This window comes from Dreissena polymorpha, chromosome 1, assembly GCF_020536995.1.
Source record: "Dreissena polymorpha isolate Duluth1 chromosome 1, UMN_Dpol_1.0, whole genome shotgun sequence".
Classification (NCBI taxonomy): Eukaryota; Metazoa; Mollusca; class Bivalvia; order Myida; family Dreissenidae; genus Dreissena; species Dreissena polymorpha.
In genome coordinates, this window is record NC_068355.1 from 137186727 (window position 1) to 137212424 (window position 25698).

A 25698-nucleotide genomic window follows, 5' to 3' on the forward strand; every position below is an offset into this window, starting at 1 on the left:
GGTTTACAATTTCCAAAGTGTCGCCTTTCATTTTGTAGTCATATTTTGATTTTGTTTGTCCAGTGGATGCGAATTGCATTATAGCACATTTTTTAAAATTGAAGTCCATTTGCCAAATATCGCCCCAGAGTTCTAGTTTACGAAGGTCGTCTTGTAGTGCCAGTTGGTCTGATGTATTATGGATTGTTTGATAGAGTACGCAATCATCTGCGAAAAGTCTAATAGTAGATGTTATATCATCGGCGATGTCATTGATGTAGATTAAAAATAACGTCGGTCCAAGGACAGTTCCCTGAGGTACGCCAGATGTGACTGAGGCTATGTCTGATGTTGCATTGTCCACTACTACTTATTGTTTCCTATCTTTTAAGAACGAGTTGATCCAGTTTTGAGTATTTCCTTTTATACCATAATATTCTAGTTGGTGCGATAGACGACGGTGAGAAACTTTATCAAACGCCTTCGAGAAGTCTAAAATAGCCATGTCCATTTGTTTTCCAGAGTTTAAAGATTTAGCTATATCAACGGTTGTCATTATAAGTTGGGATTCGCATGATCTCTTTGAGCGGAAGCCATGTTGATTTTCTTAAAGAATATTTTGTGAGTCTATATGGTTCATTACTTGGGATACTACTATATGTTCTAGCATTTTTGAGATGACCACTGTTAACGAGACTGGTCGATAATTTTCTGGTTTTGTTCTATTTCCTTTTTTGCTCATCTATTTTTTGAAAAAAAATTATGAGCTATTGTCATCACCTTGGCGTCTGCGTCGGCGTCCGGTTAAGTTTTGCGTTTAGGTCCACTTTTCTCAGAAAGTATCAAGGCTATTGCATTCAAACTTGGTACACTTACTTACTATCATGAGGGGACTGGGCAGGCAAAGTAAGATAACTCTGGCGTGAATTTTGACTGAATTATGTGCCCTTTTTATACTTAGAAAAATGAAAATTTTGGTTAAGTTTTGTGTTTAGGTCCATTTTATTCCTTAAGTACAGGCTTCCTGAAAAGGCCGGTCCTCCTGTTTTGTCCGGCAAAATTCTTTACGGTCCGGCGAAGTTTCTAATATCGCCGGTCCTTGTGACAGGCAAAAAAATGACTTAATACCGAAAAGTCATACTTGCCAAAAGAACGATAACATCCAATTAGAATAACTCTTTTCGTTAGTTTCGAGCCTTTTTGTAATTAAGAACACTATCGCGTTCTTAGGAGTGCTCTCCCTTTGTTTTTGTTTTTTTTTGAGAACGTCAATTTGATTGGTCCGATTATTACCATCTATCCATTTACAAAGGTTGTAACAAAAAACTACACATGCACCCAACAAAATGTCGTTGCTAACATACTTTGATGGTGCTCAACCTGGCCATAAAAGAAAACTTACCGATGAAGAAAAAAAAACAAAAATTGAAAGATTATGAAGCCAAGCGAGTTAACAGAACTTTTCAAACTAAGTGGATGACCGACAGAAGTTGGCTTCATTATGAAGAGTCAAGCAACAAAATGTTTTGTGACATATGTAAACACGATCAAATGCGATGCAAGTCAACAAATCCATTCGTTGTTGGATGTTGTAATTTAAGGATATCAGCGATAATTGACCATGAAAAATCAATCCCACACAGATTGTGATTCGGATGATTGTTTTGACTTTCAAGACGAAGAATGCAACACCAATCTTATGTCATTTTGTTCCGAGTCTAATTAGAAAGTGTTTTGGGTTTTACTCTATCAAGTGTACTGAAACACAGGCTGCGCATTGTTTTAAATAAATATGAGTTAAACTTTACTAAATTCTTCAGTTATAAACTCACGCTGTTCGGACAGGTGAATTGTTGTCCGGACAGGCAAACTTTTCCAGCAGCCTGTCCTGTTGACAGGCACCTTTTGGGACTTTTCAGGAAGCCTGAAGTATCAATGCTATTGCTTTCATACTTGCAACACTTACTAACTATCATAAGGGGACTGTGCCGGCAAATTAATGTAACTCTGACTGGCATTTTGACAGAATTATGCGCCCTTTTTATACTTAGAAAAATGAAAATTTGGTTAAATTTTGTGTTAAGGTCCACTTTATTCCTACAGTATCAAAGCTATTGCTTTCATACTTGCAACACTTATTAACTTTCATAAGGCGACTGTGCAGGCAAAGTTATGTAACTCTGACTGGCATTTGGACGGAATTATGGGCCCTTTATACTTAGAAAATAGAAAATTTGGTTAAGTTTTGTGTTTTGGTCCACTTTACCCCTAAATTATCATAAATATTGCTTTCATACTTAGAACACTCGCAAACTATCATAAGGGTACAGTAAAAGGACAAGTTGCATAACTCTGGAGGTCATTTTTATGGAATTATGGCCCTTTTTTGACTTAGTAACTTTGAATATATGGTTACATTTTGTGTTTCGATCCACTTTACTTCTTAAGTATCAACGCTATTGCTTTCAAACTTCAAATACTTTCATGCTATCATGAGGTTACTGTACCTGGCAAGTTGAATTTTACCTTGACCTTTGAATGACCTTGACTCTCAAGGTCAAATTATTAAATTTTGCTAAAATTGCCATAACTTCTCTATTTATGATTAGATTTGATTGATACTTAGACAAAACTACTCTTACCTGACATACCACAATAGACTCCACCCAAACAATCCCCAAACAATCCCCCGTGCCCCCCCCCCACCCCCCGAATCTCCCCCCAATTTTTTTTTTTTTTTTTTAAGATCAACTCACAAATGACCACCACACCCTCACACTATACCCCCCACCCCCCCCCCAAATTTTTTTTTTTGAAACGGTTAAAAAACACAACTATTTATTTTTATTATTTTATGTTTGTAATACCCTCCAACCATCGCACCCAAGAATCCCTCCCCCCATCCCACCCGAATCCCCCCCGTTGTTTTTTAGTTTTTTTTTTAAGATCATCTCACAAATTACCACCACACCCTCACACTATACCCCCCCCCCCCACCTCACCCCCCCCCAATTTTTTTTTTGAAACGGTTAAAAAACACAAATATTTATTTTTATTATTTTATGTTTGAAATACCGTCCAACCATCGCACCAAAGAATACCCCCCCCCCCCCCCACCCTCCCCCCTCCCCCCCTCCGATTTTTTGTGTGTGCATTTTTTTTCGCATTTTTGGAAGATAATGTAATAAATGTCCACACCCCCACACTATACACCCCTCTTCACTCCACCCCTCCCTTCTTTGTGATTGAAAATGAGAGTCCCTTAACCTTTAAAAAGAAAATAGATGAGCGGTCTGCACCCGCAAGGCGGTGCTCTTGTTTTAAAATTGGCACTACGTTAGCATGTTTCCATTCCACGGTCGGGGATTTCTCCAGTTGATAAAGATTGTTGGAAGATACTTGTCAAAATTGGTGTCAGTTCATTTGTACACTGCTTCAGTACCTTAATTGGAATTTTGTCCGTGCCACTAGCTTTCTTTTTGTTCAAACGTTCAATGCATTTTTTAATTCTATTTTCAGTTATGTTTATGTCCTTCATTGGTTTAAATGGCGAATTTCCTTTGTTTGGGATATTTGTAAGGTTTTCTTTGGTGAATACCGAGAAAAATTATTTATTCAATAGATTGGCTTTGCTTTCAGCATTATCTGCTATGGTTCCATCTGCTTTCAGAGTTCATACACTAACCGAGTCCTGTTTCCTTGCTTTTATGTACTTCCAAAATTTCTTAGATGATTTATCTTCTTCTGGGTCCAGCATGTTGTTCAGGTATTGATGATAATCACTGTGCAATTTATTCCTGGCCTTAATACGCCTTAATGCTAGTTGCAATAATTCAACTTTAAGCTTTATAGCCCAATGGGCTGCTTCGAGTTGCAATGCGCTCTCTCTTGTCCATGGGTGCAAAATGTTATAAAAAATTCAAGTGTTAAGGAACACTGAAACTGCAAGAACTAATTAAAGTTTACCTATCAAAACCACAAACTCATCCAAATGGTACCATTAAAGCAAGAAATAATTGATTTTATTGACTTGGGTTTTGTTTTGTACGCTGTATCCGCCATATTGGAAAATTGACCCAATATTGTTAGGTCGCAGTACACCAATATTTTGCATGTTGGGTTATGTGCTCCAGCCTATAAAGTCGATAACAATGTGGTATTCGATACAGAATACACTGTTTCAAATTTAAACATAAACATGTCAGTGAGAAAAGTGTGTTGAAACATCGTCGTGTTTTTATAGGGTGCATGCAAAGGACAACATCCGTAGGTTGCCATTCAGGTAAATTTAACATGTTTTTGAAGTTTAGTAATTATTTTCCTCAATTTGTCTGGAACGACGTCTGTTTAGTGAAGCGCACAGATTCGCTGCGCTGAACTGCATCCATGTTTATGAAGGGGTGCATATGGACTGACAGAGCCGCCATAGCAAAAATTATCAAAGGATCTGGCTGTCTGTTTATATGGACTAGATTATTGCAACTATGGAAAGACCCTGAAGGGAACATTGTTTGTGACGATGAGCCAAAAGCTAACTTATTAAATAATTTATTTGCCTCGGTCTTTGTTATTGAGCCATCGGGTTCTCTTTCAATATTTGACAGTAGGCAGGGATGGAAATTAGTGGTTGCCCATGAGCCAGGGGCAAGTAGATTTTGGCCTGGGCAACTCAATTTCAAAAGTTGGTAGTCCAGCTGGGCAACTAACTTTTTTAAAGCTTGAAACAATTCAGTGCAATGAAAATTGAATACAAATTGGCGACTATGGATCAATAACTATTTAAATATTATTCATTATTAAGGCATAGGAAATGATTCAATTCAGGCTCATAATTATACATAATGCATTTAAAGTGTGCTACGTGAGCAATGTTATGTAATTATCCATTATTTTATTTAAAGAATGTAGTAGGTACAAATGACATGAAATGTACATATGTCTAGGCTCGTTACTCTTACGCTGGGCAACCAACATAATAAAGATGGTTGCCCATGCTGGCAACCAATAGTAAAAAGTTAGTTCCCATCCCTGGTAGGTACAGTGATATTCCTGTTACATAAATGGTGGTTTCAGTTGATGAAGTGTTTAAAAAGCTGAAATTCAGAATATGTTACAAACATCAAAATTTATAGGGCCGGACATGTGTCACCCCAGGTTATTTAAAGAAGGTGCAAATGAACTGAAAAATCCTTTGTGCTCTATTTGAATGTGGTGCTATACCTGAAGACTGGAAACTTGCTCATATAACTTCACTATATACATGTAAGAACAAAGGAGATAAAACAGAATGTACTAACTACAGACCGATTTGGTTAACGTCTATACCCTGTAAATTGTGTGAAAAATCAGTTCGGGACGTAGTTATGAAACATAAGGAGGATAATGACCTTTTTAGCCCTGTACAGTACGGGTTCCAACGTAAACGCAGTTGTGTACTACAACTACTGGACGTAGTTAATGATCTTTATAAATTTATTGATACTGGCAAACAAATTGATATGATCTATTTGGATATTCAAAAAGCATTCGATAGTGGTCCACATAGGCGTTTGATCAAGAAGCTTGAATCTTACGGCATACAGGGAGAAGTGTTAAAATGGATTGAGAATTTCTTATCGGACAGAAAACAGCGTGTAGTTCTCAATGGTGAAACATCTGACTGGCAAAATGTTACTTCTGGCATTTCCCAGGGAACAGTGTTGGGACCAGTATTGTTTGTAATATATATGAATGATTTAACGGACCAAGTTAGCAATCTATTAAAAATGTTTGCCGACGACACAAAGATTTATACTGCAGTTGATTCAGTAATTGACTAAAGTTCTTTACAAGAAGATCTCTACAATCTATGTGAATGGACTTTTTTTATTATGGAGTAATGAATGGTTAATGAAATTTAATATAACAAAGTGTAAATGCATCCAGTATGGAAACGTGAATCATCACTTCAACTCCAAAATGAAGGACAACAATAACAATACATTTGACCTACCTTTTGATAGTGAAGAATGTGATTTGGGGATACCGTTTCAACCAAACCTGAAAATTCGATTCACAAATTACAACCAAATCCAACAAAGCAAATCGCTTGCTCGGAATGATTAAACGTACATCAGTGCTCCAGCTAGGATTTGAAAAGGGCAAGGGGGCTTTTTTGTCAAAAGGGCACTTTCGACGCGCAGTATTTTGTCAAAAGGGCACTTTCGATGCGCAGTATTTTGTGAAAAGGGCACGTTCGAGCGCGCGGGTTTTTCTGGAATGCTTCCTATTGCATGTTAATTTATATGTTATAAATAATTGTATTATTCCCATTATTATTAAACCATTCAAATATGATGTCTGCAATGAGGATTAAACTAATAACAATGTAATAAGAGATTTATGAATTATCATATGTAAAAAAAAAAAAAAAAAAAACATTTGAGGGGGGGTGGGGGGCAGGGCGGAGGTTTGGGGGGGGGGCAGGGCGGAGGTTCGGGAGGGCAGGGCGCGGTGCCCTTTGAATCAGGCCTAGCTGGAGCACTGGTACATTTACATATATGGACAAAGATTTATTTCTGTGTATATACAAGTCGTTAATTCGCTCAATATTAGACTACGGTTCACCAATATGGAACCCAACATCAAAGAAGATGCGCAAATGTTCAGAGACGTAGTACGAAAATATTTCCAGGCTTACGAATCCTGTCATATGAAGAATTTGAAAGGTTAAAACTGTTAAACTGACAACCCTATATTACAGACGAAAATGCTTTGACATTATTCAGCTCTTTAAAATCATACATGGATACGAAAAGATGGTCATTGACAAACTCTTAACTTTCAACGACAACATCACCAGGGGTCATATAAATGTATATCAGATTGTTAAAGTTTGGTGCAATAAATCGCTCCGTTTAAACTCATTACCACATCGGGGTATAAATGACTGGAACAAATTGCCAGAAGATATTGTTCTGAGTGACTCCATCAATATATTTAAAAGTAAACTGGATAAATTGTGGTATCCAGAAAGATTCTCTCTGGAAGAAATTTATAAGTCATGGAAGCGGTATCAGAAAACTAAGTTTTTACATGAGGGAGCATAACAAGCTAAGTAACCAGCTTTCAACAGCTCCAAGATCCTCGTAAGTATTCTAGTTGCAATAATCCAACTCCCAGCTATTTAGCCTATTGACCCTCTGCAGTCTGGGTTTCTGGGAGTTGCAACTGGTAAATAGATTTTTCATTTAAACTCTGGAATCTGGATGGCACTTTAATGAGTATAATGAACACAGGGCTTTTTTGAAGCGGCCTTGGCCCCTCTCAGTTTTGTGAAAAATGAGTTACAAACTGTTCAAAATTGTGAAAAAATGAGTCACAAACTTTCTAAAATTGTGAAAATTTGAGTCGCAAACTTCTTGAAATTGTAAAAATTTGAGTCGCGAACTTCTTGAAATTGTGAACATTTGAGTCGCGAATTTCCAAAAATTGTGAAAAACCGCCTTTCTCACAGAAGGAAAAAAGCCCTGGAACAACATTTGATTAATAATTTTCTTAATGCTCAAATTAAAACAATTACTTGATTCAGTGTGCTCGCAGAGTAATGATATTAATTAAAGTTTCACACGTTAATGGTTCACCAAAATATGTATTTTTTTGCAATCGATAAAGCGAACTATTCCACTATTTGCAATTATCCAACTCCCAGCTATTGACCCTCTGGGTCACAGGGAGTTGCGACTTGTTACCACATATTTCATGTCAAGTCTATCCTAGGAATCCAGGCGGTGCTTTTATTGGCTATATTAGCAATACGAACTATTTTCTATCATAAATACATGTAAACACAATGATATATAAATATTAATTCAAAGTTTCAAACATGTCAAAAGTTCATGAAAATGTGTGAGTTTTTGCAATGGAAAAAGCCAAATACATGTATTCCAAATTTGAAAATAGGCTATCGATTATATCCGGAAGATAGATGGAATCGTCAATTCAAAACTTGGGCTTTCGGTTTTATAATGGTTTTTTAATCAACTTCTTCGAGGATTTACCTGCAAACAATATGCAAATTGATATAGATGGTAACAGGTATTGTGACAGTGTTTGTTACGCTGTTATAAGTTGATTGAATTTGATTTTATACTTATAGACTTTAAGACTTATTCTTTTTACATAGAGTATGATTTAATCAGGAAGAACACCGAGCTGTACACATGTACCCATAATAGCTAAGAGCATTCAAGAAGAACTAGTATTCCCCATTTGAAAATATGCATATGCATAACTCCACTTACCGGTATTTCTGGAATCCTCGGCCAGATAAATCTCGCATCTAATCAACCAGTCGTGCTTCATCAACTATCTCCAGAACCTCAGTAAGATAGATTCAATTGTCAATTCAAAACTTCGATTTTTGGTGTGATTACGTTTGTTTATCAACTATTTTTTTTGAGCATCATCAACAAAAGCACGCAAATTGATATAGATGGTAACAGGTATTGTGTTTGTTACAATTTACAAGGTTGATTGAATTTGATTTTATAAAACAACTTGAGACTTAATTTTGTTGGCATGGACTTTGGTTTATCAGGAAGAGCATTCATAATTTAAAGAACTATGAACAAACTCCCATCTACTGACCCTCCAGGTCGATGGCAGTTCTTTTCTGAATGCTTTGAGCTTTTATGAGTACATACAAAACTAGAATTTTTTCCTCATAAAGGAAAAATCCATGTTAAAAAATTATGTGTAATATATGTCTATAAAATCGAGTTCAATCAACTTATACATGGTAATAAACACAAAACCTGTTACCTTTGACGTTGCTATTATCCAACTCCTAATCATTGACCCTCCGGGTCACTGGGAATTAAAACTGGTTGGGGCTTTTTTAATGTTAACTTGCTGTCTGAAATCCAGGGGCCCTTAATTTGGTAATATGAGCAACATGAACTGTTTTCTGGCAATTTTAAACAACTCAACAGTTCATGAAAATGTGTTTAGATTTTGCAATAGACACAGCCTTGTATCCCAAATATGAAAATATGCATTTACTATCTAATGAATTCACTGCAAGATAGATCTTGTGTTTAATTAAAAAATAGTGATATACAAATGTATTGTTTATCACAGGAACCTCTATAAGATAGATTGAAGGATCAATTCAGAACTTCTGCTTTTAATTTGATAACAAGTTTGTAATCAAGTTATTGTTTTGAACATTTTTACATTTAAAAAAGCAGCCAAAGTGATGTCAATGTAAGCAGGTACATGTATTCTTCTTCTGAGAAGGTATTAGGTTGATTGAACACGATTTTATAGACGTCACATGCGGCATACACGAGAAATTTTTGTTTACCTGGATTTTGCCGTTACCTTGAATAACTTTGTGCTGTATGCAAGTACTCAAAAATGCTCACTCAAAGCATTTCCCTCATCAAGTTTTGTACCTTTATTTATGAAATATACTGAGCATGTATTTATTTATATATGCATCCAATTTTCTTCTTCAACAGATTCTGTAGGCAGCCTATTCCTTTCCAAAAGGCTACAACTGCAACCGAAGGCGTCAGTGAAGATGGGTGCTGGTAGGGGGGATAAGGGGAAAGGCCCAGCCTATGGTGTTGTGAAATATTTGTTCATTGGTTTCAATATTTTAATTTGGGTAAGTTGGTAGCATTGCTAATTAGTCAGAATTATAATAAATCATAATTATCCTTTCACATTATTATTATATGATATGCCTGTTTGATAAACGGCTGTATTATGAGAATGCCCCAAAAAGCGGGTGGCATGAATTATATTTCTGGATGATTACTTTATCCAGCATTAATGAATTTTCACATTTATATAACTTGGTAGAACTTATCAGCATTTTAATGCAGAGTGTTTTTCACAAGCGCCAGGTCCTTGGGCCAAGGTCACAATACGAGGAAAAAGTCAAATTTAGGAAATTAGATAATTGGTCTTTCAACTTGTCCTGCATGGATTGATTTTGAAATGACTTTCCAGAAGTGAAAGGCATGATAAGATAGTGTCACACGCAAGAACCAGGTCCCAAAGTGGAAGGGCACAATAACAATTTAAACGCCAAAGTCAATTGATAAAATGGCTACACAAATTTGATGAGATGTGTTGCAATCAAATGCTGTTTTGATATGAATATTATAAATTGTGTTTTAAATAACCATCAGGGCCCGTGCTACACTTTGGGGGATTGGGGCCGGGGCCCTTTGAGGGGTGAATTTTGCATCGTTTTGGGCGAAAAGGGGAATTTTAAAAGATCTTTTCACCAACCATTCAACACTTTAAATTGCTATATTTTAATGTAATTTACATAAATATACATTTAATCAAAAGTTAATAGCACAATACCAGCTGGCAACATAGATATACAAGTATTTTTAAAAGAATTGAGGGGAGAAATTTTTGCTCAAATAGGGGAAAAGAGTATACTATTTAAAAGAGGAAATTTGGCCGAAATAACAACGACCAAACGAGGGCCCTGACCATATTTAATAAAAATCAAATTAAATACATTAAATTAACAATATTGATAGGAAATTGAATTGTGTACACATAATCTCTACATTACAAACAGTACATATGTATTACGTAATTCCTATTCTTTCAGCTGCTAGGTTTTGGAGTTCTAACAGTTGGAGTATGGATGCATCTGAACCGGGCCCCCCACTCAAGCCTGCTTCCCAACACGTCGTTCCTAGCCGCCACAGTTGTGACCATCTGTGCTGGAGCTTTGCTCTTTATTGTGGGGTTCTGCGGCTGCTGCGGTGCCATTCTTGAATCTCAGTGCATGCTGATAACTGTAATTGGCTCTTTTGTTCTTCCTTTAGTCCTGCAAGGACTTTATTAATTTGTATGCCCCCCTTCAAAGAAGAGGGGATATATTGTTTTGCTCATGTGGGTAGGACGGTAGGTCAGTCCGTCCACCAGATGGTTTCTGGATGATAACTCAAGAACGCTTAGGCCTAGGATCATGAAACTTAATAGGTACATTGATCATGACTGGCAGATGACCCCTATTGATTTTCAGGTCACTAGGTCAAAGGTCAAGGTCACAGTGACTCGAAATAGTAAAATGGTTTCCGGATGATAACTCAAGAACACTTACGCCTAGGATCATGAAATTTCATAGGTAGATTGATCATGACTGGCAGATGACCCCCTATTGATTTTCAGGTCACTAGGTCAAAGGTCAAGGTCACTGTGACTGGACACAGAAAAATGGTTTCCGGATGATAACTCAAGAACGTTTGCGCCTAGGATCATGAAACTTCATAGGTACATTGATAATAACTTGCAGATGGCCCCTATTGATTTTCAGATCACTAGGTCAAAGGTCAAGGTCACGGTGACTTGACACAGTAAAATGGTTTCCGGAGGATAACTCAAGAAAGCTTAAACCTAGGATCATGAAACTTCATAGATACATTGATCATGACTTGCAGATAACCCCTATTAATTTTCAGGTCACTAGGTCAAAGGTCAAGGCCACAGTGACTCGAAACAGTAAAATGGTTTCCGGATGATATCTTCAAAGTGCTTTGGCGGATTTTGAAACTTTGTATGAGTATATATATGGATGATGCACGCACATTGATCATGACTGGTATATGACCCCTATTGATTTTCAGGTCACTAGGTCAAAAGTTAAGGTCACAGTGACACAAAATGTATTCACACAATGGCTGCCACTACAACTGACAGCACATATGGGGGGCATGCATGTTTTACAAACAGCACTTGTTAGCAGAGGTCTTACATGTATATATACCCCCAGTCCCTAAGAAAATTTTTTTTAATGATGCCAATTTTCCAATATTCTAAATTCATGTTACATTTGTTTTTAGCTCACCTGAGCACAACGTGCTCATGGTGAGCTTTTGTGATCGCCTTTTGTCCGTCGTCCGTTGTGTGACGTCAACATTTGCCTTGTTCACTCTCTAGAGGCCACATTTATTGTCCAATCTTCATGAACTTTGGTCAGAAGCTTGGTTTCAATGATATCTTGGATGAGTTCGAAAATGGTTACGTTTGCTTGAAAAACATGGCTGCCAAGGGGCGGGGCATTTTTCCTTATATGGCTTTAGCAAAATCTTGTTGACACTCTAGAGGCCACATTTATTGTCCGATCCTCATAAAACTTGGTCAGAAGATTCATCCGAATAATATCTTGGACGAGTTCGAAAATGGTGTCGGTTGGTTGAAAAACATGGCCGCCAGGGGGCGGGGCATTTTTCCTTATATGGCTATAGTAAAACCTTGTTAACACTCTAGAGGCCACATTTACTCAGAAGATTTGTCCCAATGATATCTTGGATGAGTTCAGAAATGGTAACCTTTGCTTGAAAAACATGGCTGCCAAAGGGTGGGTAGTTTTCTCTATATGTATATAGTGAAGTGAAAACAGTCGAGTTGTGATAAGCCATAATGTTTAAGAAAGATTACCTGTACATACTTTCTAATAGTTAAGTGATATTTAACTCCCTTGTATAAACCTGGGACTTCTTTCATAAAATGTGGTGTACATAAAGACAGTAGTTTGCATGCAATTTAATAAACCTATCTCATAAAATAAATGTACATGTACTAATGCACTGTAGAGCCTTATCTTTGATCTTTACTGATAAGCTAAGTTAACCTACTGTGTTTTTGTGAATTTAGCAGAATGCTGTGCTATGAAACTGTTTCCATGGCAACCTTGTTATTTGGCATTTTCTAAATTATAAAGACTCTTGATTGAAATATCTTTTGTAAATTCTTCTTATTTTTTACATTTGAGTAACTGGAGTTTTGCACTCTCCATAAATTGTCTTCTTTAGATTAAGTTAGACTTATTTTATAAACTAAATTTTTGAAGCAAATTCTAGACTAACAGAAACTAATAATTATATCAGTTTTTTTTACAGATTGTGAACTTCTTGGATATGACGGTTGATTTCGAAAATGGTTTGGACCAGTAAAATAACTTGGCCGCCAGGGGGGTCATTTTCCTTATATTTATTTAGTAAAAAAAGCTTGTGAACACTCAAGAAGTCACATTTTTTGCCTAATCATCAGAATATTTTTTTTAAACATTGATTTTATAAATATCTCGGACGAGTTCGAAAATGGTCATGATGGGTGAAAAAACATTGCTGGCGCGAGGGGGGGGGGCAGTTTTCTTATATGTATTGCAACACCTGCCTTGTAATTGTTTACTTTGTTTTTATTCTTATAATAATGATTCATTAAAATACAATTTTTAATAACTTGTAAATTCATTAATGATAGTTAATAACTTATAAATTCATTAATGATAGATCAGGTATATTTTCATTGTATGATAATTCTTAAGAAATGAAATAAATGCTTTAAACTCTCTGTAAGTGCAGATAGTTTACATCAGTGGTCAGTGATGATAATTGATCAGTGCTTATCTTTACCTGGATGCTAAGAATAGCAGTGCTCTCATTTGATTGGATGTTTACCTATGTTACTATGCCTGCTACACTTCAGAATCAGGGGACTGGCACATTGTTGACCTCTCCCATGAGAACTAATCAACCAAAACATCATGTGAAAGACTAATGCTAGACCCCCTGGCTCTAAGTTGAAAGAGTTAGTCCACTTATTGAAAGATTGGGGTTAGTGAATTACTAATCTGCCAGACTTGTTTAATGTAGCAACTGTTAGTTTTATCATGGAGGTGAGTTTAATGTTCTAAGTTGAAATTCTACAAAGTAAAAGTGACTTAGTCTTATTTTTCTCTAAATGAAAATTTTGAATTAATGATTTGCTGTGTTTCACTAACTGGGAATGTTAAGTTAGTGGAGTTAGTTTGGTTCTTTTAACAAAGTGCAATTATTAGTTAAGTGATTACTATGGCAAAGTGAATTAGTATTTTTTTCTCTAAGTGAAAATATTGAGTTAGTGAATTTATGCAACAGCAAGTTAGTGTTTTTAATAAGTGATGAGTGAACATAGTGAATTTATTAAATGACAAATCTCAGCTTATCTTTTAATTAAAGTGACTTAGTATGTTGTGATTAATGCAAGTTATAAGTGATTAATCAAAGCAGAAGAAATGGATTTAAACTGTTTGTTTTCTGAAAGTGTCTTTCATTAGACTTAAGTGAATAATACAATGGAAGTGAGTTCTTAATTATTTGTTCAGTGAAGTGAATTGAGTAAATTCAATTATAGTAATCATGGGTGTTTGTTTATCCTAGTGCTTTATTCAAGGCATTTGCCTCATAATGAACACAAACTGTTGACCAAGTTTAGACATGAAAGTGTATAATTGTTTTCGAAACCTTGTTTTAACTATGATTAATTTTTGAAAGTTTATGAACTGTATGTTTGTATTGTTTGCATTATTGCTTAAGTATAAATGATGAATGTTTGGAAAGAATAAAAATAGTTTAGTCACATTGTTGTTGAAGAACATGTCATTTCTTTTTATCTCAGGTGAATGACTTTGGGCCTTTCAGGCCCTCTTGTAGTTCAATCTGAATGACACTTGCTGAGTGCAAATGTTGTTTTTATATCTTGATTTAGTTTACTCAATTAGTTTTAATAATATAATCTTCACACATGGTGACAATCTTTATGAGCATAATATTTTTTGCTCATAGTGAACTTTTGTGATCATCTTTGTCAATTGTCTGTCTTCCGTTGTGCGTCATGAATATTTGCCTTGTTAACACTGTAGCGGCCACATTTATTGTCGGATCTTCATGAAACTTTGTCAGAAGATTTGTCCCAATGATATCTTGGACGAGTTCAAAAATGGTTCAGGTCTGTTGAAAAACATGGCCGCCAGGGGCCATTTGTTGTTCATTTTTCATAAAACTTTTGTTCCATTGATATCTTGGGCTGCAAAAAACAGGTTTCTTTTTATCTCAGGTGAGCGACTTTGGGCCTTTCAGGCCCTCTTGTTCTTTGTTCCTTTTTGTTCAAAATGTTAAAATTGATGTACTGGTATTCTAGGCTGAGTAAGAATCCCTAACATTTCAGTCACACAACTAGGTTGTCATGTCAAATCATACAAAAATGCTTATTGCCACTTTGGAAGTCACATTTCTGTCTGATCTGACTGAAACTTGGTCAAAATGATTATATTGGCAATATATTGAATCTGGGTCATGTATCTCAAAAAACTAGGTCTATGAATAAAATCTTGAGAAAAACTTTGTTGCCTCCCAAGTGGCAACATTTATGACTGATAGAAACAAGGTACATATAAACCAGTTCAAATGTTTAAAATAAAATGTACCTTTCTAGGGATTGAAAATGCCAAATAATTATGCCAATATACAATGTTGAAGGCATACACTAGACAGTAACTTATGAATGTTTCATGAAAGTTTTATACTTCTATATGTTTCCAATTATTCATTTAAAATTAACTTAGATGAAGAGTTTAGTGTAGCTTGGATTACTTTACACAATTTTATTGTATGTTGATCAGAGTTGTATTCTTCAATTTGAATCTGTTCTGGTCAACATGACCAAACACAGTATCTACTTATACATGTATTGAAACTGTAAAATTTGTTTCCAGTATTTCACATTTGTGCTGGTTATATTTGGACTGGAAATGGCTGCTACAGCATGGTGCCTTACTCACAAAAAAGAGGTAAACTAAAAACTGACATTTTTGTATTATTCTGGCAGTTATTTGCATATGTCTTTCATGTTTCACTGTTACATGTATTTGAACAGATGAATTGCATGCCTTATGCTTTTGGAGTTCATTGGTGACCAGTAATAGCAGTGTACTTTGTTGTGTGAGGGGACAATTCAAACAAAATAAATTTGGAACAGTTACAGCATCAAAACTCCGAGAGCATTGGTTATGTCTGTAGCTTTTGACAAAGCACTACATTGTTTGCCACTTGTTAATAAAGAAAATACTGTATACTCAAATGTCATGAGCTCCTTAGTCCACTCTGACCATAATGTATATGTGAGACAACCATGGCAGTACAGTTGCAGACAATCATTCCTTTACCTGTGTTTGATATAACAGACGATAATTAACCAGTCACCAAATGAGTCGTGTTCTGAGAAAACTGGGCATAATTCATGTGCGTAAAGTGTCGTCCCAGATTAGCCTGTGCAGTCCGCACAGGCTAATCAGGGACGACACTTTCCGCCTTAATTGAATTTTTGCTAAGAGGGGACTTCATTTAATTGAAAAATGTCATAAAAGCGGAAAGTGTCCTCCCCGCACAGGCAATCTGGGATGACACTTTACGCACATGCATTAAACCCAGTTTTCTCAGAATGCAACTCAAATAATCTTGACCTCTGCTCACCTAATTCTGATACCTACAACACTCAATCTTTTACTATGATCGTCTTAGCATGTCTGACTGAATGGCTGTGATAAGGCAGTATCTGATTGGCTGATAAGTTTGTCTGATTGACAGCTGGGGAGTGGTCAATTGCAATGCTGGCGCTAGGGTAGACTAAAGGTGGCAGTGCTCATGTCCCCCTAGTGACTGGGAGGTAACAGGTTTGATCCCTTCTGAAGGGTTTGTTTTAGAGCTCCTCCATAGATACCAAGTATCCAGGAAACAGGCCAGAGAGCATTTTAATAAGCCATAGGCTTTCAATTCAATCAAGCTGAAATAATTTAGTTTCAACTAATACCACAATGGCAATACCACACTGGCAATGTTTCAGATTGAGCGCCAGTTGCATGAGGAGGTTCTGCTCAGTCTTCACAGGGATTATGACCCCCAACTGGCAGGGTCTGCGGAGGGAGGGGTGGTAGCCATAGTGGACAGTATTCAGACTGATGTATGTACAGTTTGCAAGTTTTTATTGTTAAAATAATCTATAAGAGTAGCTCCTTAATCCATGTTTGCATGACACACCTTATATTTTGTACATATATTGTTGAAGGTAAAAAATCGATAAAATTTATTTATTTATTTAAGGTTCCAACTAATGTAATTTAAAGCTTAATACAGTTACATGTATCGAAATTTCTTTCAAATATGAAACAATTCTTTCAAAAGAAATTGTAAATTGTTTACCAGCTTAAGACACACAAAATTTGTTTAGGCTTTAACACGCCATATAAAAATTGTAAAAAAGTACATGTGTATGTTGTCACGTGCTGGTCAGTTAAACAACCAATGAAGTGCTGATATTATTATGAACTTGGAAGACACTGTATCTGGCTATTGCTTTCTGTCCTCAGCTGAAGTGTTGTGGCGTAGACAACCATACAGACTGGTATAGCCTACCTGCTTGGAAGGGTAAAAACAATGTGCCATCATCGTGTTGTGTTCAGGAGTATGATGGGTGTGGTGACGCGGGGAGCAACGCTGACATTTACACCAGGGTAGGGAGTATATGATCTATGAACATTTCAACAGATATCTGTGGGACATTAATAAAAGTTGTTAAGCATCAAGTTAATCCATGGAATAATTATATTAGTGTATTAAATGCATTAAAAAATTTGCATAAAAATAGAAATTTTACTTTTATAGACTATTAGATTAAAATGTTTGTATATTGCAGTATGTTTGCAGCTATTTTGATATTAGCTTACCTGTATTTAAAGATTGAAGCAAGAGAAAATGAATGTGTCATGGACACATTATTGCATACTTATTAAATGAAAAAAAATGTACATGACGTATGTTAAAATGCAAACAAACGTCTGTGTGAACTTTTTATGCCCCCGGTAGGGTGGCATATAGCAGTTGAACTGTCCGTCAGTATGTCAGTCAGTATGTCAGTCTGTCCGTCCATCCGGAAAAAAACTTTAACGTTGGCCATAACTTTTGCAATATTGAAGATAGCAACTTGATATTTGGCATGCATGTGTATCTCGTGAAGCTGCACATTTTGAGTGGTGGAAGTTCAAGGTCAAGGTCGTCCTTCAAGGTCAAAGGTAAAAAAAACAAAACTTTTTTTATTTCAAAGCGGCGCAATAAGGGGCATTGTGTTTCTGATGAACACATCTCTTGTTTGTTAAATGAAAAGCACACGCCAGAGTGTACTCAGAAACACATTGTTTTAACAAAATGGAGATTTTGCTTGACCTTTTAGACAATAAGGATTATTTTACCATCTAGAATAACCCCTGCTTCTTCTATTTTGTTTAACTCTTTCAGTGCTGGAACCGAATTTTGAAGGCCTTTGCAAACAGTTTGGATCCAGATGGGACGCCAGAACATGGCGTCTCATCAGGATCCAAACTGTTTGCTATTCTGATAGTATTCTTTGGAAAAAATCGAAGAAAATGCTAATTTTAGAAATTCAGCAGACGACAAATTTCCCAGCATGCAAAGGTTAATGAATAATTTTTTACCCTTAAGGGCTGTCTTGGTGAAGTGAAGTACTGGTTGATGAGGAACATGTACAGCCTAGGAATGCTGGCTCTGGGGATGGCTGTCTTGCAGGTATCGGCAGGCATAACAATATCACTTAGCTCAGTTGAAGCTCTTTGGAAAAAAGATAACTTATAACCCCAAAGAATGAAATCTAGGCCGATTATAAACACCCCAAAAATCAGCCAATTAAATTGGGTTTTATAAAATCTCTGCAATTAAATCAGTTTAAAGCACACATAAAACAATATATCAAATCTCACAGGAATTTTTTAGTGATGACCCAATCATCTGAATACATCGTTTTATCAATTTTCACCAGTCACATCTACCAGTATATGTTCAATCCTCACCAAATTTGATGGATATAGATGATGAAAAATTGCCCTTGAGAAATATATTGTTAATATTTACTTTATTCTAGAATTATGATTGGTTCGTAGATTAATGCCTTAAAACCCCACTGATTTAAGGAGGCATACAGCAATCGGCCTATTATTATTTTAGGACGCTGGGAAGTAGAAACAAACCCAAATCTGATATACCTTAGTAAATTTATTGGAGCATAATGCTCCTTTAAAACATTCACATTGAAAGTGGAGAAATCCGGACACAAGCAGTTTCCGGCAACCAGATGGACGGCACGGATGTTTGTTTTCCCCCCAGTAATGAGAATGCGCTATCCAGTTGCTCCAATACAACTTTTAAACGCTAATTCCTCCAATCCAGTCCTCCAATCCAGTCCTCCAATCCAGTCCTCCAATCCAGTCCTCCAATCCAGTCCTCTAATCCAGTCCTCCAATCCAGTCCTCCAATCCAGTCCTACAATCCAGTCCTCCAATCCAGTCCTCCAATCCAGTCCTCCAATCCAGACCAATTCCTCCATTATAACAATATATTTATTTAGCAACCATTTAATAACAAATCCGAAACATACCAAAAGGCCTAAAAACGGGTTCCGCAAGTGATACACTAATAGACATTCCTAGTCTGTTCTGGACATCACTCTCCCCCATACCAATAATTTTAAAAATCCGATAGAATTGTTATCTTGTGAAAAGTGGGTTATTTGGATTTTGTAAGATGACCCAGAGAAACAACCTGTCCCTGTTTAGACGCGTTTGACCCTCGGGGCCAGTGGTCCCTATGAGATCTTAGTTCTAGTTCTAAAGTCCAACTTGATGCCTGGTTCCCAGCTTAAACAGTATCCTGGCAACGTGTCAAACGATAGAGGCCTAGAATATCAATAACAAAGTCAACACTTGAATTATACACATAGCAGTAATTCCACCATGCCGTCCACCCAGGCCGCCAGAATCCCGCAAGTGAAAAGTCTTGTTTTAAAACGCGAGTATTTGATCGGCTCAGTCGTGAACAGCAGGTTTTTTATTCGGCTTAGTTATGAACAGCAGCTTTTTTATTTCCTTTCTTGTCTGCCAGTCCAATAATGTCCAGTAGTTGGTGGGTAACAACCGACATCTCATGTTAAGGAATACCTGAAAGAACATATAAACAAGGCACAAGCTTAATGTTTAAAAACAAGCAATATTCAGGAGCCAAACTTAAGGGGCGGGTGGGCGGGTTTATTAAAGACGTGATTAAGCAAGCCTAAAAAATTGTCCGGGATATTCCGAATGCCTGAAATCCTGTTGATCGATGTCACCAAAGAGTTTGCTTTGAGGCGCTTACAAAAAGTATCGAGGCAATGCAAGCCCTTCCCGACTCTGATTCGATCACCCAAGAGTTCGCTTGAGGCGCTTATGAAAAGTATCGAGGCAATGCAAGCCCTTTTTGACACTGACTCGACCCATGTCAACTTTATCAACATCCGTTGAAAACCAGTAAGTGAACGGACCAACTCAAAGCTGTTATTTATTTACGACGAACATAGTCCCACCGCCAGCCCCAAATTAAATGGAATTATGGTCATTGCCATAATCCTGATTATGTCTGTCTGTACATACTAGGTGTACCCCTGATGACACTTTCTTTAATCTGTTAATGTCCATACCACTTATTACAGAGCTTTGATAGTTTCATGGATGCTACCTATGAAAACCAACAATGCACCAACATCACCCTCTTGTTAACCTTGACAGTGATCTACCTTTGGACTTGACTGATTCAGGTCTTACTTCTTTGTTAAACTAAAATGATGCATTTTGTCTAACATCAATACAACTAGCTGCAAAGCTTTGTTACTTGTTTTCATGTTGTCTTCAAAAACTTGCTGCACACACATCACCCTTACCTTATGTAGATGTTGACATTGTGTTTATTGAGGATACAAAGTCACTTTAGCTCTGTGATAGTCAATGTAAAGGAAAAGAGGTTACTTCTTATGTTTTGTCAGTTTCATTACAATCTTTGCTATTACTAGTATTAAACGATATATTTTCTTCCTTAAAAACAAGTCATTGTTTTTCAGTTTCATTATAATTTTTGCTATTATTAAACAATATTTCCTTCCTTTAAACCCATGCGAAAGACGTTGGACCTTGGACCTATATGATAAAATTTACTGAGGCCCAGTTATATTTCCTAAATTGTTGGACCTGATGTCTGACAAAATAAAAGTAAAAATGGTTTAAAAATGAACACCAAACTTCAAATATGTAAAAATATTAACTGGTTTATGTTTATTTTACATTGTTAGATTATTTAAATTTAAAATAAAATGGATTTTACCAACCAATCTAACTGGCTATCTTAGCTGGTGACGAAAAAATCCCTAAGCACGATTCTTAGATCCAATTAAATAATGCACCTTGTTTCTAAGCCGGATCTTAAAATTACAGCTCCTGCTAAGAACATAATTATGTTGCGAGTAATGTCGAGGTATAAATTGAATATTAATAGGAAATAAATGCTAATCACTTTCTGAATGAAATGGCTGGAAAGTGAGCGGCATTTTAAAATATAACAAAAGTAATTAAAGGGTATAAAAGGTGAAAAAGACGTGTTTCAGCACGGACGTCGTCATATTGATCGTCACGTAATTACCCCCTCTAAGAGTACTGGTGTTTTAAATTGCTGTTTAAAATTTATTGTAGTGTATAAAAAAAATCACAAATCTTGCTGAACTTTAAAAAAAAGATTTTTTCCATATGTTGTCATAGAACGGGATTTAATTCAGTTGTTATTTCATTGTTTTTAGAATGGTTTACATTGTGAATGTCATTATAATAAAATTAAACTCTATAAAAGGTATTGCTACTGTTTGGTTAAGGAAGAATGAGGTCCTGTTAAATCTAGTGAGGTCCGAAATATTGTAAAGGTTATCAGACCTCATGTCCAGTAAAAAAAAATGCCTTTCGCATGGGTTACATGTATGTTATATTTGATTTGAACAGTCTACTTAGGAGTTTTAACACATTTGTTTTTGTTGCAGCAACACCATAATTATTTTGTCCTTATTATATGTTATCAATTCAATAAACAAGTTGCGTAGTATGCTCTTTTTGCTTATTTCTTCAAATCCATTCTTCAATATGTATGACACATGCTCATTTGCTTTTTTTGCAGATTCTAACGATGACTGCTGCAGTTGCGATGTTTTGTTGTCTCAGGAAGAACCAATCCATCCTGTGATACATATACCCTAAGCTCAACAACTATTTCAACCTGGCTGCATTACTTTCAAGATTGTTTAACTTAATATTAGTAGTAGACATTCAACCATTGAATATCAAAGGTCACGTGCAACAAGTATGAAAATCAAAGCTCTTGTGTAACAACCTGTCAGTCTGTAATGTTGAGTATTAAAGCTGACTTGTAATAAGTACTCTCATTGGTCTGTGTTTTTTTGTTTCATTGAAATTCAAGAACTTTCTTTCTCAAGGGTCCAGATGTATCTTAAAAGTGCATCTTAAGGAACTTGGATTTGCAACTAGGGTGTGCCGAAGACAGTCTGCACAGGCTAATCAGGGACGACACTTTCCGCCTTAACTGGATTTTTGCTAAGAAGTGACTTTCTTGAAACTGAAAATATCATAAAAGCGGAAAGTGTCTTCCCTGATTAGCCTGTGCACACACTTTACGCACATGCATTAAACCCCCTTTACACAGAGTGCAGCCCAATTGTCTTCGGTTTATTATAATAATTATTTAATAAGAAATTGGGACCTTGTTGCATTTGAGGTATCATTTTCATTTGTTTATGTTTAAGACACCGATTGAGCAAGAGTTAAAAAAAACAAATAAAGTACTTGTTAAAGATGAGTTGCGGAAATGTTGTCATTTTGATGTGTCATGAACGGTTTCGAAAACAGAGGAAACTTGTGCCTTGACCAAAAACATTGTCGTTCCAAAATATAATATATTTCCATTAATTATTTTTTATGAAAATATCATCTTTATAATAACACTGGGTAGAAAATGCACAACCTCCTTCTTTAAAAGAATAATAAATATAAAAAAATCTCCCGATTCTCTTATATCGGCCATTAGCCCAAAGTGTTCACAAACTCATTTAACTCGGCCATTTCATGTTTCTACTACCCATATACTGTCACCAATCTGTTAATTCTATGGCAGGTTCTCTTATCAATTGCCAATTTTACTTAATTGGTGCACATTTTTTAATATTAAAGTTTTATTAAAGAAAACACATTTTATTGTGTTTGGTGTTTTTCCCATTTCTGATTGAATGTATTAAATGTTCATATAATGGTCTAATGGGGAATATATTTCATGTCTGTATTTTGTTGATATTTATTGTAGAATTGTATGCACCCTGTGGTTCTGATATAAATACAATCATGATTACATTTATGTGCATTTCTCGTGTCTGATTATTGGAATGTTGTTACATAGTTTTGGTATGTCAAACAACTGTGAAGGTTATAAGTGCTCACATGATCTCATTTGTATTGCTTTGCCCTTTTTGACACAAAGTTTTTAGGATTAAATTTTAGCTGTGCTCTGTTGAAAGTGGGTTTAATGCATGTGTGTGAAGTGTTGTCCCAGATGAGCCTAGCTTAGATGACACTTTATGCACATGAATTAAATCACTTTTTCACAGAGCACTGCCCATTTTATAATTTGCTTGTTCCATTAAAATTGTTGTTTTAGGACCAAATTGCTAAATTTTAAAGAAGCATGTATACAAAAACAAGTATTCTTATACATTTGTTCTGGTCTGTTTTTTCAATTAAGTATATGACATTTTAACATTAATATTATGAAATCTTCTAATACCAATTATTTTGTTCAAAGCCAAATGTATGTCATTTGTATTTAGGTTGTTTTGCATTCATGGATTTTGTCATTGTTGACAAATTTGTTTATCAGGTGGTAAATATATATTGGAACAAAATAATTCTTAAGCAGTTAAACATTATTTTACGATTATGGGTTCAATTCATAATTTTAATCACTGATTTTACTATTCAATTTTCGTATATAATAATCAGATACGTTGATAAATATAAACAGTTTACTGAATGGGAGAATTTGTATTGGAGAATTGTTGGGTCTTACATCACTGTTTATATTATTGTCTGTTCATTATGTAAATATTTTTTAAGTAGTATCCACAGTTTTTTGGCTCCTCCTAAAAATAGATTTGAACCTTGTTCTAGGAACACCTAGCATATGCGGAAAGTGTTGTCCCAGATTAGCCTATGCAGTCTGCACATTCTTATCAGGAGCAACACTTTCCGTTTTTATGGAATTTTACTTGAAAAAAGTCTGATCTGATAGAAAATCCAGTTTAAGCAGAAATCGTTTACCCAGATTACCCTGTGCATAATGCACAGGTTAATATTGGATGACACTTAAGCACATGCATTAAGCCCGGTATTCTCGGAGTCAAGCTAATTTGAGTATTTTCATACAGAAATGTGAATGCATTTCGTCTCTAATAATTTGCTGGCAATCATGGGGCTTGAACCAAAGATACCTATCGGTTATGAAGCATTTTTGTTGCTTTTTAGATTAATCTTTTTAACTTGTTATATTTGTTTAATTGCTTTAATTTTTATACACATTTGCTTTAATTGTACAAATATGAACTTTGAATAACAAATAATTTGTACAAATATGAACTTTGAATAACACAATTGTTTATATAAATGATCAACATAAATAAATATTACTTTGGAATGCCCTGTACATTTAGAAATATTTAGAAATCTTTTTCTATATTTTTAATTCATGGCAAAATATTTCTTGTTATAAATCAATTATATATTGTGTATTAAATATTTAAAAAAGTATTTTTTCAAGATACTTTTACTAGTATAGGATCTGAATAATTTAAATGTTTTATGTCTCATTTTCAGTTGTGTATTTTACGCATACACTGTATGTAATGTTTCTTTTGGAAAATACATATACTTTGTATCTAAATCTTATTCTACATAGGTGTATATTATGGTATTTGTGTAATAAGTAAATTCAAGTAAAATGCTAGGCATTATAATATACTATGGTATTTGTTGTGTACAACAAATTAGCAATTATTGTGTTCATGTCAACATTGCTTTTACATATTTGGCTTTAAAATTCAATATAATTGTAATAACATTACATACTGCCCAATTTTAATAAGCTATGCAGTTTTGACACTTTCATGCATTTCATTCTGTGTGACAGATGTCCATATATTTATATACAGTAGAAATACAGTATTTTTTAAAATGTATAGCAATTTTGTCATTATGAGTTTTGTCAGTAAATGAATGACCCAATACAACTGGTATACATGAAAGATTAGTTAATCTGTCCACATCATTCGTTATTCATTTCCTAATGAACCCACTACATATGCAAACTAATACTCATAAATATTCATGACTTCAGTTCCTTTTACATTAACTAGTGGGAAACTATTGTCCCTCATTCATCAATGTGATTGCGGTATATGCCTTAATTGGTTTGAACATCATCATGCTTTTCAACAATTGAACCATGCTCTGTGAAAAGGGGGTTTAATGCATGTGCGTTAAGTGTTGTCCCAGATAAGCTTGTGCAGTCCACACAGGCTGATCAGGGACGACACTTTCTGCAAAAAATGTTTGCTAGAAAAGACTTTCTTTAAATGAACAAGGGCTGTTTGTAAAACATGCATGCCCCCCTATATGGGCTATAATCTGTAGTAGCAGCCATTGTGTGAATACGTTTCTTGTCACTGTGAACAACGGTGGTGGTGGTGGTGGAGGTGCATTACAAAAAATGCAGTTAGCCTTACATTTGGTAAAATTTAAATATATTACAAGGGAGGCAAATGCTGTAACAAAAAGAACATGCATAAACGGTAGTTGTTTCCCTTGTTTGAACCATGCTAAATCCTTAAAATGCCTTTTTCCAGTAACTGTGACCTTCACCTGTGATCATGACCTTTGACCTCAAAATCAATAGGGGTCATCTGCGA

At 35.5% G+C, this 25698-nt stretch overlaps 2 protein-coding genes across 4 annotated transcripts in view; one reads left to right on the top strand and one right to left on the bottom strand.

The window, feature by feature from the left end:
- The window catches only part of LOC127851305 (peptidyl-prolyl cis-trans isomerase FKBP4-like), a 319376-nt gene that overhangs the window by 182581 nt on the left and 111097 nt on the right, over window positions 1–25698 (bottom strand). The window lies entirely within an intron of this gene.
- Window positions 1–25698, top strand: part of LOC127851412 (tetraspanin-4-like) — a 63854-nt gene that overhangs the window by 1294 nt on the left and 36862 nt on the right. The window contains exons 1-8 of one of the 3 annotated variants that reach the window (XM_052385195.1): window positions 4222–4261; window positions 9483–9631; window positions 10601–10792; window positions 15533–15607; window positions 16660–16776; window positions 17183–17326; window positions 18312–18395; window positions 21849–22128. In XM_052385195.1, coding sequence (XP_052241155.1) covers window positions 4228–4261; window positions 9483–9631; window positions 10601–10792; window positions 15533–15607; window positions 16660–16776; window positions 17183–17326; window positions 18312–18395; window positions 21849–21914 — 861 coding nt within the window. In that variant the 5' untranslated portion in view covers window positions 4222–4227 and the 3' untranslated portion in view covers window positions 21915–22128. Of the gene's footprint in view, window positions 1–4221; window positions 4262–9482; window positions 9632–10600; window positions 10793–15532; window positions 15608–16659; window positions 16777–17182; window positions 17327–18311; window positions 18396–21848; window positions 22129–25698 lie in introns of those variants that run through there. The other 2 variants (XM_052385207.1, XM_052385203.1) reach the window with 2 other exon arrangements.